This window comes from Balaenoptera borealis, assembly GCF_965194805.1.
Source record: "Balaenoptera borealis genome assembly, chromosome: 6".
NCBI lineage: Eukaryota > Metazoa > Chordata > Mammalia > Artiodactyla > Balaenopteridae > Balaenoptera > Balaenoptera borealis.
Window position 1 is genome coordinate 11,647,442 of NC_138863.1, and position 19,182 is coordinate 11,666,623.

General features: G+C 39.0%; 1 protein-coding gene across 1 annotated transcript in view; it reads left to right on the top strand.

Annotated features, from left to right (window-relative positions):
• COL4A4 (collagen type IV alpha 4 chain) overlaps window positions 1-19,182 on the top strand; it is a 135,910-nt gene that overhangs the window by 59,901 nt on the left and 56,827 nt on the right. The window contains exons 14-22 of the mRNA XM_082396293.1: window positions 816-869; window positions 1,132-1,191; window positions 2,079-2,123; window positions 2,603-2,656; window positions 3,411-3,480; window positions 4,014-4,118; window positions 8,352-8,516; window positions 11,586-11,679; window positions 12,673-12,832. Of these exons, the coding sequence (XP_082252419.1) occupies window positions 816-869; window positions 1,132-1,191; window positions 2,079-2,123; window positions 2,603-2,656; window positions 3,411-3,480; window positions 4,014-4,118; window positions 8,352-8,516; window positions 11,586-11,679; window positions 12,673-12,832 (807 nt within the window). The remainder of the gene's footprint in view (window positions 1-815; window positions 870-1,131; window positions 1,192-2,078; window positions 2,124-2,602; window positions 2,657-3,410; window positions 3,481-4,013; window positions 4,119-8,351; window positions 8,517-11,585; window positions 11,680-12,672; window positions 12,833-19,182) is intronic.

The window sequence follows — 19,182 nt, forward strand, 5'->3', positions numbered from 1 at the left end:
TCCATATGTTACCTTGGTAAAGTAGTCATAGCCAACATTTTCTGAACATGTTCCTGTGCCAGCAAAGAGCTGAGCACCTACATGCAATGCTGCCTTGATCCCAAGGTAACCTTTACAGGTTGGTACTATTATTAGCTCCATTATACAGAGTTGAAAAAGTGAGACTTGGAAAGGTTACCAGTGGTCTCAAGTTTACCCAGCTGTTGAGTGGCAGACCTAGCTTGGGCTGCTAAACTGTGACATGTCCTCCAGGATATAGTCCCCCATTCATGTCTTTGATATGGTCGCTGAAAATACCACTGGAAATCCAGCTGTCCTTTAAATGTTACATATGGATCTGATGCCTTGATAATTGAAAAGTGACATGCATAGAACCGAGCATGTAATAGACTCTTGGCAAATATTAATTCCTTTGTCAGCCTCCAGCACTGATGTTACTGATGCCATGTGCACATTCTCTTGTCAGTTTTCAATTACTGGATTCAGTTTCACTACCTTGCTCAAAATGAGCCTCTCCTCTCAGTGGCTGCATTCCCAGCTTGCATCTGCTGCCCTGGTTCCATGGTGGCTCCCCGCCACCGCGCTGCCGCCCCGCGCCCAACAATGCTACACCTCTTACACAGAACTGGCCTCCTGAAGAGTGTCAGGTTCAAAGGTGCGCTTGGATCTTAGTTGCTAATTACCGACAGTTGAAGAGTAATCCCTTATTAAAAAATTAGGAGAATGGCTGTTGAAAGAGGTAATTTCTTAAAGAGATGGAACTCAGTATGTTGAATAAAGCCAGTAAGCCAGATTATATTCATTGTGATTTTTAGGGTATTAAAGGAACGCCTGGAATCATTGGACCTCCCGGACCACCAGGACCCAAGGTAATTTATTTAAAGAACTTAAAAAATTGTATGATGTGCTATCTTAATTTAAAATTTTTTACCTGGTTATTATCACTGCTTTAAATGCTGATATGTTACTAGAACTTTTCAATATTTTATCATAATTCTGTAGGAAGACTATTTCCAAAGTAGCTGTTTTCTTTAAGCTGCTGGCGATAATTTTTATTTCTCGTTTTGTTTTTGCATTCGTCTTGCTGAAATACTGTTGCTTGAACTCCTCTAAAAGTGTCATCTCTTTAAGGGGGAACCCGGTATTGGGACAAAAGGCGAGAAAGGTATTCCTGGGTTTCCAGGACCTCGGGTAAGGATCATTCATGGCGTCCTTAACTTCAGTGAGTTTGGAGGCATTTCTCTCTCACATTTTTATAAGACTAGATCAATATTTCTGAGAGTTCAAAAATGGAGATTATCTCTAAGAGGAATACTATATCTTGGTCAGCAAGAACTGTGTGATAGCTAAGTACCCCAGAGCATCCCTTTCATGGACATTATTTGGATAAAACAGGCAAGCAGAAGATGGGAGAATTGGCAGGAAGTAATGGGATCGTGGCATTTTCTCACTGGCTCAGTGTCAGTGTGATAGTAGCTTGGAATTGTTCATTTGAGCCTATTTGATAAAAGAAGGTACTGATCTAGGGGCAGTAGCTAGAAAACAACTACAGCATCAGGCCTCAAACATCTCCACACATGTCACTAATGGGATCCCCATTCATAGAGTCACTATGAAGGCCAGACCTTGGTGAGCATGGGCATTGAGTTTATTTGACTCAGATTTAGTACTTAACGAGACAATATTGACTTCCATAGGAATTTTCATTGCTGATAATGCATAGAGCAACTATTAATCTCTAGACAAATTATGTTGCGATGATTCAAAGATATTTAGCCCAGTGCAAGCATTAAATAAATAAATTGAAATGGAAGAACAGCAAAAACAACAAAACTATGTTCTTAATTTAAAGCACTGTCAAGGACATTAATTTTTTTGAATAAGGTTAAAGATCAATTAAAATAGCAAATGTTATAAAGAAATGGAATCTCTTTTATATTTATTTCCTTTATTCAGCTACCTTTGCAGACAAGATTAAATACCAATGAAGCAATCTCATAAGGCGAAAAATGATTCACTGAACTGGTTTATGTATTTTGTTTTAATTCTGGTTGTGTTGATTTTTGTGAATTTATTAGGGGGACCCTGGCTTCTATGGATCTCCAGGTTTTCCAGGATTAAAGGTAAATGAACATAATTATAGAGAGGATAAATACATATTCATTAGTAAATGCAATTCAGTATCATTCAAAAGTTGTACCAGGGCCTGTAGACTCCCACACAGTAATGAGAAAGGAAACACATTTATTTTATAAGTTACATGATTTCACTGTGGGTACAAAAACTAAAGCACAAAACTGTCTGATGCAACCCCAAAGCAGTGTTAAGATTTTGTACAGAATCTCAGTGAGTATGTGTCATTCAGATTAAATGGGAATGAGATAATTTGTCACCCAATCACGTTTTTTAAAAAAGGCATGTTTCATCCGTGACGTTCTGCAATTACCTTCATTGTTTGATCCTCATGAAAACAACACTGTATATATTATGCATTGTTTTATTTCCTGTAAATTTTGTAGGTAAATATGTGCATACAAATAAATACTTTATATATGCTTTAAAAAATAAAAATAAAAAAAGGCATGTTTTTGGTTATTTGTAGGGCGAACCAGGAGTGTTTGGAGATCCTGGGCCGTTTGGATTTCTTGGTCCAAAGGTAAAAAAGTGAGCCTATCTGATAACATCCTATATCCCTTATGTTATCTTATTTATTTTTTTAAATATTTCAAAGAATCATTCAAAATTGAGTTCATTTTGCTTATATTATTTTAATGCATGTTGTAATGATTACATTTTACATTTGAGCAATGATCCTTTTGAAGGTGAATAATAATGAGAGATTCAAAAATTCCATAGGGATTATACAGTATCATGATTAAAAACAGAGGGAACCGTGGAGAGTTCTTTGCTTTGAACACCACTGCATTTTTTCATTCCTTTTTATGTGACCTCACCTTCAGCACTTGTGCAGGACAAGCCATGGTGGCATTAAGGTGACACAATTAAGGGGGACAGTATCTGCTGCTAAAATAAAATGTAGGTTCAGATCCTATAGGCAAATAAACTATTCGTTCTAGAGTGCAAGTTAGACATTAATGCTCATAATAGATCCAAGAAACTTCATGGCTTCAGAGGTATCTAGTTGATGCACATGGAAGCATTTTTGGAGTTTGAATTTTTTTTCTTTTGGGAGAACTTTCCCAGTTGGCTGTTAACTTCTGCTTGTAGGTGGGAGGTCTCATACTTTTGTTCCTCTTAGACCACCATGAGCTATTTATTTCTCTAGTCAGCCTATAGGCTTTGTTTCCTATATGAATGCACTCTTGGTGATGCTAATATTTACTTAGTGCCAGGAAACATGTGAAAAAGGTTAATATTTCTAAGAAAAGTGAATGAATGAATGATTTCAGGGAGATCCTGGAGACCACGGGCACCCAGGACCACCAGGGGTTTTGGCAACTCCAGCTCTTCCACTCAAAGGTTTGTGTTCCATTCAATTTCTCTATAAATTATGCTGAAACGGGATTTGCGCAGTTCCAAAAGAAGAGTTTGGCCTAGTCCTTCTGTAGTTTACACACTCGGCAGGCTAAATATGTGAACTTTTACCGTGAATGTATAATTATACTAGTGCAAGTAGAGATGTGCATCTTGGTTTGTCTCTATCAGCCATAAGACACCAAATTTTATTTTAGTGGGTGAACTGCATGCTGGGATTTTTATTGTGTTACCTTTCAGAAAGTAGGTTTTTTAATCGCTAGAAATGTGTGAAACCATTTGACTAAGACCTGCCAAGATGCCGCCTCCAGGAAGAAAGCAGCCTAGATCAATGACAAATTCAGCACTACTTCATGTGTCTGCAGAGGAGGGTCTAAGATATTGCACTTTAAACGTGATGAGAAGCTGCAAAACAATCTCCTGTTGTACTTTAACAAGGCTCACAAAAAGTGATTGTGCGTGAGCCTTTAAATGTATATATATGTTTACTGTATACATTATGCCTTTATTTTTGGCAGGGCCTCCAGGGGATCCAGGGCACCCTGGCCGCTATGGAGAAACGGGGACTGTTGGACCACCAGGTCCCCCTGGTCCCCCTGGTAGACCAGGGGAAGTCTGTGCAGGTATGGCTTTTACATGTCAGGTTTGCTGCATCCTCTTGCACACCAGGGGCTCTCCACTCTAGCTGATATTAAAATCACCTTAGCATTGTTTCAAAAATACTGATGGCTGTGCCTACCCCAGATCAGGAATGTTGGACTCTCTGGGGGATGGATGGACCCAGGCATCTGCTATTATAAAAGTGTCCCCATACTTTTTTATTTTTGGCCGCACTGCGCGGCATGTGGGATCTTGTTTCCCTGACCAGGGATGGAACCCACGCCCCCTGCATTGGAAGCACGGAGTCCTAACCACTGGACCGCCAGGGAAGTACCCACCACCCGCCCCCAGCCCCTGCTTAAGTCTAATGCACAGCCAGGATTAAGAAGCATGGAGCTCAAACCAATTAATCATTTAATTGGAAGAAATCCAGGCTCCTGGACTGCACCTCAGAAATATTCAATCACTATCTCAGGGGTGTGATAAGAAATATGAATGTAAAACAGGCTTCCCACAAGATTACCAGATGCAGTTAAGATATGGGAACTGCTGCTAGCGTTAGAGTGTGTCTTTAGGTCTTTCCCACTTTCTTGGAAGGCTCTCTCTATGGACATCTACTTGTTGAAATTTAGTTCATCCACCTAGGCCCCAGCTTAAATCTTCTGCATGAAATGTGGAAATACAAAATTGCAAATTAAAAAATAAAATTTTGATTCGGACTTAGTTAAAAAATAAACAAAAAAACAACAGCCCTCTCGCCCACAGAAAAACCCCTATGGCTCATGGTAATATTTGATGGAAGGCCTGAGAAATAATCCTGTTGACACGAGGACTTTGAACTCCTTCAAGAGCTGTCTTAGTTAATATTCCCAGTGAGATTAAGAATGGAAGTTTAGGGAATATTTGCATTCTGTGAACCCAGGAAGACTGATTAAACATGTGGGGAGAAAAGTCTGGAATAAATGTAATTTTATCCGATCTGTTTCATGTTATAGTTCCTGAGGAGTTAGAAGTTTCCTGAGATGTTCAACTGTGAACTACAAAGTTCTTTTTTAATGTTTCACGAAGCTAGCTTTTACTTTGTAGGATCTGATGACCACAAAGGCAGTAAATAAAGCTTTGTTTAGTTCATTTACTCTTTTGATATCGCAGCCATGGCTTAATTGACCCAGAACTATATAAATCACACAGAATACTCTGTTGGTCGGGAGGCACTAGACTCTGCTCTTACATTTCTCCTTTCGGGCTTGTTTATAATAAAATACTACCTCCAGCAGATTGAAATCAAAACCCACTGGGAGTAAGTAACACCTGTCTCTAGCAGATTCCAAACCAAGTATAACAGGAAGCCTCTTAATTCCAAAAATCTTTTTTGAAAGAATCCATATTTTGACTCCAACCTATAGTAAGAAATAATTTTATATTGTATAACATTTACATTACATTACACACATATACGCATACATACATACATATGGTTGAAAAACAAATTTCACAAAATAATATCTCTGGGGTATCTGATGCACTCTATTTTCTATTCCATTCTTTTCTTTTGAAAAAAAAAAGTTTTTAATGCTGGCCACAACTGAATTGATTTCATGTCCTATCAGTCGGTGGTTGAGGCTGCGATATGCCATACACTGTAACCCATTCTGCCTGTTGGAAGCTGGTTGAGCCTTCTCCCTGGTACTGGGACGAGACAGCAGGCAGCATCTGGGGCCATCCAGTGACTGATTATGGAGATTCTGAGTCAGGTCTTAGGACTGTTAGGAAGACAAGATGGTAGCCAAGTCCACAGGAGTACATGTTCATTTTGTTTTAAACATACCTTTGTATGTAGCCTTTATTATACATATTTATTTTATAGTCATCTATAGTATTTACCATGAGATAAGTTGGGTTTTGGAGTCAGGCACCTGTGATTGAATCCCAACCTTCCAAATCAGTATAGTATAGTGAAATAGTTATGCATTTACACAATGGACTAAAAACGTTCCAGGTTCTAGTACTTACAAGCTGTGTGATCTTGGGCATTTATTAAACTTCTCTGTGCCTGAGTTTTCCTGTCTGCAAAATGGAGTTCTTGTTACAGTTGAAAGAATTAATATGTATACAGTTCTTAGAATACAACTGGGGATATAGTAAAGACTCACTGTGTTAGCTACGATTATTAGTATTCATATTTGGCCTAAATTTCCTGTGCCTTATCTATAAGGTACGAACTCTTCAAGGTTGTTGAAGGAGTAAAGATAATGTTTGAAAATACATGTAAAGCCCCAGCACATATGCACCCAATAACAAAAGCCATCAATTTAACTTGCATGCTACATTACTGATGACAGACAGGGTTTCAATTGTCTGTTGCTGAACAAATAACCCAAAACCTAGTGGTTTAAAACAACAACATTCAGTATATTCCCCTTCACTCTTTCTGTGGTTCAAGAATTCAGGAAGGGCTAAGCTGAGCGATTCTGGAGCAGGGATTTTCATCTGGTTGCATCCATAGTGGCTGGAACTGAAACATGAGGACTGGCCAGACATCTCTCTCCTTCATTTCTCATATAGTCTCAAGCCTCTCTGTGTGCCTCTGTGCTTAATTTAGGCTTCCTTGCAGCATGGTGGCTTCCGAGCAGTGATATTGCTTCTGTGGTGCCTCAGGACTCCAGTCCAAGCATTTCGCTTACAAGGAAGAAGCTGAATCTTCTTTAATAATCTGGCCTTGGAAACCATATCGTGTCACTCCCGCCATACTTCATTAGTCCAAACAACCACAAAAGGCTGGTACATTGAAGGGAAGGGGAACATTCCACCTCTTGCTAGGGGAGCGTCAAGGTTCTACAAGAGCGTGAGGGACTAGAGCTACCATGGCGCCATCTTTGATAATGTCAGTCTTCCCCAGAGAGATCCTGGAATCAGGCATGCTTAGGAAGAAGCAGCTAGGAGTAATGGTCACTCTCACACCAAGGCTTCCAGCTGTCTTGAAGCCAAAGCCACCAGCGAGGGGGAAGTAGCATGTCAAGGGGAAGCAGGATTTAGCTGCTGCTGCATTACTTTGACCTCCTGTAAACACACTGAACATCCAGTCGTTCACTGAGAACATGCCAGATATTGCAGTAAGCTCCTTATGTGGATTATTTTATTTAATCTTCATTACAAGCCTCTGAGGAAGATATAGAGGATTAAATAAGTTAAATAACCTACTTAAGTACCTGTGGCTGGGGAGGGAGGGGCCAGGTTCAAACCTAGCACCTCTTTGCTTTTCCACAAACCTAAGTGGTTATAGTATTTTACATCTACATAGGTAATTATGTGAGTCCCATTTTTTTTTTTGGCTGTGCTAATTTGGGATAAAAGATTAGAAGACTGTCTCCATGTAAGTATATCTCAAGCATATCCAAATATTACATTTTAGTATCTAAAAGGCAACACCAGTTTTCTCATTAAATTCTACTAGTCAATGATAATTATAAAAACAAACAGCTTAAAATGATATGCCATGTACCTATCTACATGATTTAATGTATTACCTTATTTAGTTTTTTCTTATTTTTTAAATTTTTTATTGAACTATAGTTGATGTACGGTATTATGTGTTACAGGTGTACAATATAGTGATTCACAATTTTTAAAGGTTATGCTCCATTTATAGTTATTATAAAATATTGGCTATACTCTGCTTGTTTTACGTATGTCCTTATAGCTTATTTTATACGTAATAGTTTGTACCTCTTAATCTCCTACCCTTATTTTGCCCCTCCCCCTTCTCTCTCCCCACTAGTAACCACTAGTTTGTTCTCTATATCTGTGAATGTGCTTCTTTTTTGTTATTTTCACTAGTTGTTTTTTTAAAAAATTCCACATGTAAGTGATATCATACAGTATTTGTCTTTCTGTGAGTCCGTATTTTAATTCACTATATGTGCTAATGTGTTTATTCAGGTTATTTTTTATCAAGTTATCAAAGTGGAAATTTTTAAAAATAATTTTAATTAAATAATATATATTTCTTTTCCAATAATCCTAAAGAATAGACAAAAAGGTAAGGAAATCTGATTCCCTAAACCTTTATTACCACTTGTGTGCTTTCAAAGGAGGTGAGGCATTCTGACGGCTGGGATATTCAGTTATTTTTTAACTACATTTTTTTTCCTTAAAAAAATTCCACAGCCTAAGAAGAATGTACTGATTTTGATTTCTTCTACAGAAAAATGTAATCTGAGAGTATGTGTGGTTTTCATTCTTGATTTCTCTTGGAGGCATGATGGGACCCCCTGGGCCACGAGGGTTTTCTGGTCATCCAGGATTTCCAGGGGCAGCTGGTGTTCCTGGGAGAGCTGATTCTGCTCCAGGAAAACCAGGCAACCAGGGACCACCCGGCTTGCCTGGAGTGCCAGGGTTGCCGGGACCTCCAGGATCAGATGGTAAAGTGCTCTTCATTCACATTCACTAGCATTTATGTTGCGTGTGATATTTGCAGTATCATTCAGAAAATGTGACTTTCCAAATTTTAAAAAAGTTATCTAATATTTCATAAGCCAAGTTAGTAGTATCAATAATACAAAAAAGTAAACTGATGTTGGACTACCATGTCACTTAAATTATGTGAAAATATTTGGATGGGAATTTAAGTATGATGATAGAATGTTGTAAATTAACACAATTTTTATTATTTAAATGTAGTTGTCATTTTTATAGAGTTATGTATGGACCTGGCTTAAGAGTCAAACAGCTCTACAAAGCCTTTTGTGAAAAAACTACCATCCCAGGCAACCCCTTCTCCTATTCCTTCCTCCCCAGGGGCAATATTTTCCCCACAATTAGCTGGATCTCTTGGTATTGGCCTCTATATTGACATTCAACATACTTGTGTTGCTATTTCTTAATTTTTCAGTTTGCGCATTATCTATTGACTTTCCTCTGTAGCGGGTGAATTCACCTCTTTCCCCACCCACCACACATGTGCCATTTTCCACTCCTACAACCTATCAATATAGTTATCGTCATAATTTTAGTTAAATAAATATGCAGTGTTTACACAGAAGGGCCATTTTCCACTCCTACAACCTATCAATATAGTTATCGTCATAATTTTAGTTAAATAAATATGCAGTGTTTACACAGAAGGGTTATATAAATGCTATTCACCAGTTTAGCCATATAATAATATATGATACTACTTCCCCAGCATAACAGTTTGGTAATAATTGTCATATCTTTGTGTGTTTGCTTGGTTTTCAATTATTGCTAATTCAACCTCAAACCATCTGGAATTGTATACATCTCTTAATCATACATTTTAACTCATTACTAGTATTATCTCTGAATAAATCTCATCTGGAGCTTTTTGACCTGTTTAAATTAGGTCAGGTTGCAATTTTAAAAGCTGATGCTGAGACACTGCCTGGAGATCTTCCTTCACCATTATCCTAGGAATTCTCTGTCTGTATCTCTCTGTCTGTCTCTGTCTCTCTGACTCTCTGTCTCTCTGGGTCCCTTTGTTTCCACAACTCATATATTTCTTCTAATGATTTACTCATTTTACTTTGTGAGAAAATGTGTATATTTGGGGTATCTTCACTGTTTGAAATACCTTTATTCTACTGTGGAATTTGATTGATAGTTTGGTTGAATATAAAATTCTAGATTGGAATAATTTTTCCTCCAGGTTTTTGAAGGCATTTTCCATTGCTTTTTAGTGCTGTTACTGAGAAGTCCAGTAACCTTTAGATACTTGATTCTTTGTTTAAAATCTCTTTTCTTATTGAAAGCTTATAGGAATTCTCCTTTGTTTTCAATGTCCTTAAATTTCACTGTGATTTACCTCTGTGTGGGTACATTTGCAGGCACTAGGAGCAATTTAACACAAATCCTTCATTTCTGGAAAAATTTCTTGAAATATTTCTTTTTTTTTTAACGTATTTATTTTATTTATTTATTTTTGGCTGTGTTGGGTCTTCATTGCTGCATGCGGACTTTCTCTAGTTGCAGCGAGCGGGGGCTACTCTTCATTGCGATGCACAGGCTTCTCATTGAGGTGGCTTCTCTTGTTTTGGATCACGGGCTCTAGGCACGTGGGCTTCAGTAGTTGTGGCACACGGGCTCAGTAGTTGTGGCTCGCAGGCTCTAGAGCTCAGGCTCAGTAGTTGTGGCACACAGGCTTAGTTGCTTCGTGGCATGTGGGATCCTCCCAGACCAGGGCTTGAACCCGTGTCCCCTGCATTGGCAGGTGGATTCTTAACCACTGCGCCACCAAGGAAACCCTTGAAGTATTTCTTTGAAGATATTTTGTCCTCCTTTTTTTCCCCCTGTTTTCTATTTCTGGACTCAATATATTTGTCTGTTAGAGAATCAATACTACATGTCTGTTTTTCAAATCTTCACTCTATTATTCTTCACCTTTTTATTTTTCTGTAACACTTTCTGGTAGACTTCCTCAACTCCATCTTCCAAGTCTTCTCCTGAATTTTTAAATTTCTGCTTTCATGACCATTTTTTAAAAATTTCTGAGGATTTTGTTGTTGCTGTTGTTTTCTCTCTCTTTTTTTTTTTGTTGTTGTTTCCTTTTGCAGCAGCCTGTTTCTGTTTCAGGAATGAAATGCCTTCCCTTGTCTGCTTTTTAAACTATATAGTTTATTTTAAAGATTTCTTCTTACTGCATTGTCTGTTTCCTCCAATTTTGAGGGGGTTTGTTTTTTCCTGCTGCAGTTTTTGAGAAGGTGTTCTTACTGTTTAACTGCTTCTTTGACCAATCATCCTGTTTGGGGTCTCCCTGTCATTCTACTTCAGAGGTACCAATTCTTGAACTTTGGAAGAGATTTCTCTAGGTAAATTGTGTTCTTTTTCTGCTTTCCCCACAGCCTGCTTGGAATTCAGCTTTTTAAGGTCTGCTAAATCTTTTTACTTTTTTTTTTTTGCTTTTGCTTCTCTTTTTCTTTGTCTTGAAAGATTATACCTTTTTATAATATTCTTTTACTGTCTATTATCTTACTGGTATTTGGGGAGACAAGGAACTTATTGTTTGCATTTTATCTATCATTTTTAATCAGATGTCTCTGAATTTTTGCTTTTACAAACTCTGCTTTATGCTTTATTAGGTAATTATTGATAATTGAAGGGGAAAAATATATTTGCCATATACCTTTAGTTTTTTATTTATTTGTTTTGTTTTGGTATATTTGTTTGTTTTATTATCCACTGCTTTGCTCTGCAACCCACTAAATTAGGGCTGAGATTAGGGATAGTGTTATCAATGGTTATGGTAGCAGAAGCTTGCTGTGACAATTATATGGTCTATTTGTATACATATTCTTATAGCAGAGAGAAAGAATCATAAGAAAGGAATGGAAGAAAGAATGGTGTTGAGGGGATGGTGTGGATGCGAACACACCAAGCTCTACTTGTTCTGTATCAGATCTATATCAGATGTTCTATATCAGATGTTCACAAAAATTGTGTGATTCTCTCTGCCCGCCCGCTTTCCCACTGGAAAGTTGTATATTGTAGTGCTGGGCCTCCTGGACCACAAGGAATAAAAGGCAAAGTGGGTCCTCCAGGAAGAAGAGGCTCAAAAGGAGAAAAAGGCAAGTATGCATCAAAGTAGGATTTCTAGAAAACAACATATGGAGGATCGGGAGGCATTATGAAATGTACAATGTGGCATTTCATTTAGATTTTTCACTCACCTTAGTTACCCCTGTGAGTACTTAACTCACTGTGTGCTTGTGAGGTGATTAGAACTTACCAAAAAGTCAAATCCATATCTTACAGTATAAAGGAGACACTTACCTGCCATGAAATTTGCCTCAAAGTGATGACTTTTTCCACAGGATCCTCTCAATTCCTTGAAAAAAGCAGAGATAGGACAGTATTGATCTTTACTTTGGTTTCTCTCTGTGGGTTCCATCTTTCCCAGACTCATCAAATCCCTATAGCTCTATGTTTCTACACCCTAAATTGTTTGGTGCCTTTTTGACCAACTGAGTCAGGTGGGTATGAGAGCTGAGGAGTTTGACTATCCTAAAGGCATTTTTTTAAACTAAAGGTCCTGATGATTAGAAAATGCATTGTAGTGAATTAGTAGCTGTAACATGCAATACAATCAATAATCCCTCTTAACATATTGTTTGGATTCTTTAAATGCCCAGAGTTTATGCTCTAACCAATTTTGTTGTTGTTGTTGTTTTTTCAGCAGGAACCAAATTAAGAGCCTTTTTTTTTAAGTAGGAACCAAATAAGAGACTTCTAAACTTTTAAAAATTAGAAACTTTCTTATTTTCAAAGTTTCTTCCGTAGAATCAGACATCGGCTTTTCCCCTAGATTTTGTCAGTTTGAGTTTATTAAGACACAGAACACCCCATTTTTCTGGAAATGATATGTCCACCCACATAGACCATAGCTACCCCCAGGTCATGCCCTGTGCTCTCCACATCACATGTTATCAGTTGTCTGTGATAAGAATTGTGCACATCAGACCCTTTTTGTTCTTATTCGCACTATTGGTTTTGTATAGTAAAGACTTTATTGGGATTTCATTCAGGAAATTTGACAAAGCTGCCTTTTATCCTCTGTCTAGGAAGCACAGGGCTCTGTGCCTGCCAGCCTTGTCCCTCAGGCCCACCTGGCCCTCCAGGACTTCCTGGGAGGCAAGGGAGTAAAGGAGACTTGGGACTCCCTGGGCGGCTTGGAGAAAAAGGTTACCCAGGCCTTCCTGGTGCCAGAGGATCTCCAGGGCCACCAGTAAGTAACTCTCCCCAGTATCAATCTTTCTAGTTAAAAGAGACTGATAGAGATAGAATTCAATTGTACCTCTCTCCAATTTATAGTGATATATATATTGTATGTCTTGAATCTATAAGTATATTCATGACAAAAAATCATCTCTATCCTTTCATTTATTCATTCAGTCATTCATTATTCATTCATTTGTTCAGTCAACTAATATTTATTGAGCACCTACTATGTTCCAGGTACTATTCCAGGTGCTGGGGATACAGCAGGGACCAGAACACTATCTCTGCCCTCCTGGGACCTCTACTCTGTTGGGAGGACATACACCATGTAACAGATAGACGGGTGAATATAGAGTATGGCCAATGGCAATAAAGGCCGTCACCATCTGGTGTGGCTTGCGTGGAGAGAGTGAGGGACAGGGCAGACATGAAGTCAAATGGCTGGAGGTTAGGAGGGGTTGCAGAGCATGGAGCGTTGCAGGTGGGTTGGCTTCGAGCTTGTACTCTGAATGACATGGAGCAGCCCGTGGAGAGTTTTAAGGAGAGAGGAGTCTGACAGTAGTTTTAATTGGATCACTCAGGTAGCTTCGTTACGAACAGACCAGAGGAGACAAGGGAAGAAGTAGGGAGATTTAGCTGGGCTATTGCTGCAGTAATCCTGGTGAAATATGATGGCGGACAAGTGTACCTATTACTGTTGGGTGTGACGGGAAGTGGTCAGATTCTGGGTATATTTTGACCATAGGGCCAGCAGACTGGCTGTGAGGCTGGATGTGGGATATGAAAAGCAGAGAAGTAAAGGATGGAGCCAAGATGGGCAGACAGTGTGAGGAGCAGGCGTGGGGGGTAGGAAAGGAAGCAGTGCTGTCGGGCACATTTTAAGTTTGGGGTGCCGATTAGACAAGCAGGTGGAGGTCTCAAGTAGGCTGTGGGATGATATTCAAGTGAAGGATCCAGATGAGAGATCGGGTGGAGCTGTAGGTATTGGCTTCGTCAGAGTTTACGTGATATTTCGTGCCAGAGGGTGCATGAGATCTTGCGGTGACGTCTATTTGCTGACCATTCCAAGGGACCATTCCAAGTGACTCGGGATGAGGCAGAGCGGTCCCTCAGAATAAAATCACTGCCCCCGGGGGCACTCCTCTGGAGGCTGGAGACAGCCCTTATTACAGGGGCTTAATCCTGGGGTGGCCAGGAGCCTAACCATCAGCCCCTGTGCACTCTTTTCCATTTTCCCCAGGAAATCTCATGAAAATAAGGTTCCAGTCTGAGAGCCTTAAGTGAGGGTGATGGTTAAGCTCTTCCTGCACCAACCTTGTCAACTCAACGAGAAGTTAGGTCCTTAATATGCGTATGTTGAATAAACATAATTGTAATTATCAATATTAAGTAGGCTGCATTTTATTGTCTGCTTCTTTAATTCAACTTTTTATAGTCATTTTTAAATTTTTTATTTTTTGAAACAATCTTTTTTTAAACTTATTTTTGGCTGCGTTGGGTCTTCGTTGCTGTGCATGGGCTTTTTCTAGTTGCCGCGAGCGGGGGTACTCTTCGTTGCGGTGCACGGGCTTCTCATTGCGGCGGCATCTCTTGTTGTGGAGCATGGGCTCTAAGCACGTGGGCTTCAGTAGTTGCAGCACACAGGCTCAGTAGTTATGGCTCATGGGCTCTAGAGCTCAGGCTCAGTAGTTGTGGCACACAGGCTTAGTTGCTCCGCGGCATGTGGGATCTTCCCAGACCAGGGCTGGAACCTGTGTCCCCTACACTGGCAGGTGGATTCTTAACCACTGCGCCACCAGGGAAGTCCCATAGTTATTTTTTTATGTTGTTACTTAATCTTCATAATGAAGGTTTTATTGGCTCTAAAATATTTTTCTTCCTTCACATTGAGTTGCTTCTCAGAGCTAACATCTTGGAGTGCGGATTACTAGTTCAGCCAGGGTTATCCTGGCGGAGGTTTATGTAATTCAGTTGCTCCAGGGCTTACCTCTTAATTTAAAAAAATTTTTATCTTAAATTAAAGTATAGTTGATTTACAATGTTGCATTAAACTGGCCGTATTTCTGATGTCTCTGTTCTGTGTATGATTCTGTCCATATGACTTCTCTGTACTAAATTCATCTCACTGTGATCATAGTTAGGGACCAAGTTCATACCATGGGGCACAGGAAAGGAAAGGAGGGAGGGAGGGATGGACAGAAAGAGAGAGCTTGAAGGACCCACAGACAAGCATTCTTGGGTGCTCTCACTCTGTCGTACATCTCTCTCTGCTGGTCCCTGGCCCCAGAAGCCACAGATATGTGGGAAAGTAGAAAACAGAAAAGTAGGTTTAAGTTCTTTGCAATTTTTTCTGTGGTTGGACCAAAGCCTTGTATTCATTGCCTTAGCCTGAGAGCAGTTCCCAGGATGGGGGTTTGCCACCACGACGCTCTATTGCAAGGCGTAGGGATTAGGAGCACATGGACCAAGCTTCAAATCCCAACTCTGACATTTGTGAGCTCTGTGGTGTTCCTGTAAGATGGATATAGCAACACCTGTTCTACAAGTTTGTTGGTAAGAATTCAATTCAACAGTATATTCTGAGAGCTACAAAGTACACACCAGTGAACCAGATGGCCAGGGTCACCGCCCCTGAGGAGTTGCAGCGCAAACCAAAGGTCACAAACTGCCATGGACTAAATCTGAACCTCCAGCGTGTTTCATTTTGTCCTCACAGTGTTTGTTTTTGTATTATTAATATGTTTACGGCTGACCTTGAGAAATTGGAAGCTCATTAGCACAGGTCAATGGATCCCCACCACTGCCGGAAGCTGAGGAGGTCTGGGGGCTCGAGTCTCCACCATGCCCTCTCGCCTGCTTTTCGGAAGAGCATGGCCCCCCAGTGGGCATCTACGGTTGAAGTCCCTGATCTAGACTGTGTATAAAATAACTAGTACATGCCCGGCAGAGAAGACTTCTTGTGGCTGCTGAGATTTTGTTGTTGTGTATTTTTTTTTAACCTCTTTATTGGAGTATAATTGCTTTACAATGGTGTGTTAGTTTCTGCTGTATAACAAAGTGAATCAGCTATACGTATACATATATCCCCATATCCCCTCCCTCTTGCGTCTCCCTCCCACCCTCCTTATCCCACCCCTCTAGCTGGACACAAAGCACTGAGCTGATCTCCCTGTGCTATGTGGCTGCTTCCCACTAGCTATCTATTTTACATTTGGTAGTGTATATATGTCCATGCCACTCGCTTACTTCGTCCCAGCTTACCCTTCCCCCTCCCCGTGTCCTCAGGTCCATTCTCTACATCTGCCTCTTTATTCCTGTCCTCCCCCTAGGTTCTTCAGAAACTTTTTTTTTTCTTAGATTCCATATATATGTGTTAGCATACGGTATTTGTTTTTCTCTTTCTGACTTACTTCACTCTGTATGATAGTCTCTAGGTCCATCCACGTCACTACAAATAACTCAATTTGGTTTTTTTTTATGGATGAGTAATATTCCATCATATATATGTGCCACATCTTCTTTATCCATTCATCTGTTGATGGACACTTAGATTCCTTCCATGTCTTGGCTATTGTAAATAGAACTGCAATGAACATTGTGGTACATGACTCTTTTCGAATTATGGTTTTCTCAGGGTATATGCCCAGTAGTGGGATTGCTGGGTCATATGGTAGTTCTATATTTAGTTTTTTAAGGAAACTCCATACTGTTCTCCATAGTGGCTGTATCAATTTACATGCCCACCAACAGTGCAAGAGGGTTCCCTTTTCTCCACACTCTCTCCAGCATTTAATGTTTGTAGATTTTTTGATAATGGCCATTCTGAATGGTGTGAGGTGATACCTCATTGTAGTTTTGATTTGCCTTTCTCTATTGATTAGTGACGTTGAGCATCCTTTCATGTGTTTGTTGGCAATCTGTATATCTTCTTTGGAGAAATGTCTGTTTAGGTCTTCTGCCCATTTTTAGATTGGGTTGTTTGTTTTTTTGATATTGAGCTGCATGAGGTGCTTGTATATTTTGGAGATTAATCCTTTGTCAATTGCTTGGTTTGCAAATATTTTTTCCCATTCTGAGGGTTGTCTTTTCATCTTGTTTATGTTTTCCTTTGCTGTGCAAAATCTTTTAAGTTTCATTAGGTCCCATTTGTTTATTTTTGTTTTTATTTCCATTTCTCTAGGAGGTGGGGAAAAAAGGATTTTGCTGTGATTTATGTCATAGAGTGTTTTGCTTATGTTTTCCTCTAAGAGTTTTATAGTGTCTGGTCTTACATTTAGGTCTTTAATCCAATTTGAGTTTATTTTTGTGCATGGTGTTAGGGAGTGTTCTAATTTCATTCTTTTACATGTAGCTGTCCAGTTTTCCCAACACCACTTATTGAAGAGGCTGTCTTTTCTCTATTGTATATTCTTGCCTCCTTTAAAGATAGGGTGACCATATGTGTGTGGGTTTATCTCTGGGATTTCTATCCTGTTCCATTGATCTATATTTCTGTTTTTGTGCCAGTACCATACTGTCTTGATTACTGTAGCTTTGTAGTATCATTTGAAGTCAGGGAACCTGATTCCTCCAGCTCCGTTTTTCTTTCTCAAGATTGCTTTGGCTATTCGGGGTCTTTTGTGTTTCCGTACAAATTGTAAAATTTTTGTTCTAGTTCTGTGAAAAATGCCATTGGTAGTTTGATAGGGATTGCATTGAATCTGTAGATTGCTTTGGGTAGTATAGTCATTTTCACAACGTTGATTCTTCCAGTCCAAGAACATGGTATATCTCTCCATCTGTTTGTATCATCTTTAATTTCTTTCATCAGTGTCTTGTAGTTTTCTGCATAAAGGCCTTTTGTCTTCTTAGGTAGGTTTATTCCTAGATATTTTATTCTTTTAGTTGCAATGGTAAATGGGAGTGTTTCCTTAATTTCTCTTTCAGATTTTTCATCATTAGTGTATAGGAATGCAGGAGATTTCTGTGCATAATTTTGTATCCTGCTACTTTAGCAAATTCATTGATTAGCTCTAGTAGTTTTCTGGTAGCATCTTTAGGATTCTCTATGTATAGTATCATGTCATCTGCAAACAGTGACAGCTTTACTTCTTTTCTGATTTGGATTCCTTTTATTTCTTTTTCTTCTCTGATTGCTGTGGCTAAAATTTCCAAAACTATGTTGAATAATAGTAACCGTGTCTAGTTCCTGATTTTAGAGGAAATGGTTTCAGTTTTTCACCACTGAGAAAGATGCTGGCTGTGGGTTTGTCATATATGGCCTTTATTATGTTGAGGTAAGTTCCTTCTATGTCTATATTCTGGAGGGTTTTTATCATGAATGGGTGTTGAATTTTGTCAAAAGTTTTTCTGAATCTATTGAGATGATCATATGGCTTTTCTTCTTCAATTTGTTAATATGGTGTGTCACATTGATTGACTTGCATATATTGAAGAATCCTTGCATTCTTGGGATAAACCCCACTTGATCATGGTGTATGATCCTTTTAATATGCTGTTGGATTCTGTTTGCTAGCATTTTGTTGAGGATTTTTGCATCTATGTTCATCAGTAATATTGGCCTGCAGTTTTCTTTTTTTGTGACATCTTTTTCTGGTTTTGTTATCAGGGTGATGGTGGCCTCGTAGAATGAGTTGGAGAGTGTTCCTCCCTCTGCTATATTTTGGAAGAGTTTGACAAGGACAGGTGTTAGCTCTTCTCTAAATGTTTGATAGAATTCACCTGTGAAACCATCTGGTCCTGGCCTTTTGTTTGTTGGAAGATTTGTAATCACAGTTTCAATTTCAGTGCTTGTGATTGGTCTGTTTATATTTTCTATTTCTTCCTGGTTCAGTCTCAGAAGGTTGTGCTTTTCTAAGAATTTGTCCATTTCTTCCAGGTTGTCCATTTTATTGGCATATTGTTGCTTGTAGTAATATCTCATGATCCTTTGTATTTCTGCATTGTCAGTTGTTACTTCTCCTTTTTCCTTTCTAATTTTACTGATTTGAGTCTTCTCCCTTTTTTTCTTGATGAGTCTGGCTAATGGTTTATCAATTTTGTTTATCTTCTCAAAGAACCAGCTTTTAGCTTTATTGATCTTTCCTGTTGTTTCCTTCATTTCTTTTTCATTTATTTCTGATGTGATCTTTATGATTTCTTTCCTTCTGCTTACTTTGGGGATATTTTGTTCTTCTTTCTCTAATTGCTTTAGGTGTAAGGTTATTTTGTTTATTTGAGATGTTTCTTGTTTCTTGAGGTAGCATTCTATTGCTATAAGCTTCCCTCTTAGAACTGCTTTTGCTGCATCCCATAGGTTTTCAGTCATCGTGTTTTCATTGTCATTTGTTTCTAAGTGTTTTTTAATTTCTTCTTTGA